The following is a 458-nucleotide window of genomic DNA, read 5'->3' as shown; positions in this document are numbered from 1 at the left end:
TAGTTTAATTTGCTTTCAATATATATTTGTATTCTAACATATATTTTATACTAATAGCTGACGTTGATAACTAATTTTGATATAAATATAATATAATCAATATATTTATATTAAAATACATAATGACTGATTTGATAACTAGTTTTTAAATTCACATAGCATTTTTGTAACGCATAATAATGTATTATCACACCATATTTTGTCATATATAGACCACATTATTTGAGAAACCATAAATAAAAAAGTAAATGAGGGTGAGAAACTAATATACCTGCAAATTGCACGGAGGAAAAGATTCCAATAAGAAGGAATATAGCAGTCATGGAGGTTTTATCCATTATATATCTCTACTTAATTATTGTATGTGAAAGATATATAAACGAATTCTTAACAAACACTAATGCTCTGAGTTGATCCCTCTGATCATCTCTCTATCTCTATATATATTTGCATGCAAG

At 25.5% G+C, this 458-nt stretch overlaps 1 protein-coding gene across 1 annotated transcript in view; it reads right to left on the bottom strand.

The window, feature by feature from the left end:
* Positions 1–437, bottom strand: part of LOC107629567 (glucan endo-1,3-beta-glucosidase) — a 1856-nt gene extending 1419 nt beyond the window's left edge. The window contains exon 1 of the mRNA XM_016332383.2: positions 272–437. Coding sequence (XP_016187869.1) covers positions 272–338 — 67 coding nt within the window. The 5' untranslated portion in view covers positions 339–437. The remainder of the gene's footprint in view (positions 1–271) is intronic.

Source organism: Arachis ipaensis, chromosome B03 (genome assembly GCF_000816755.2).
Source record: "Arachis ipaensis cultivar K30076 chromosome B03, Araip1.1, whole genome shotgun sequence".
NCBI lineage: Eukaryota > Viridiplantae > Streptophyta > Magnoliopsida > Fabales > Fabaceae > Arachis > Arachis ipaensis.
Note: the sequence above shows the minus strand (reverse complement) of the source record. Positions and strands in the feature narration are given on the sequence as shown.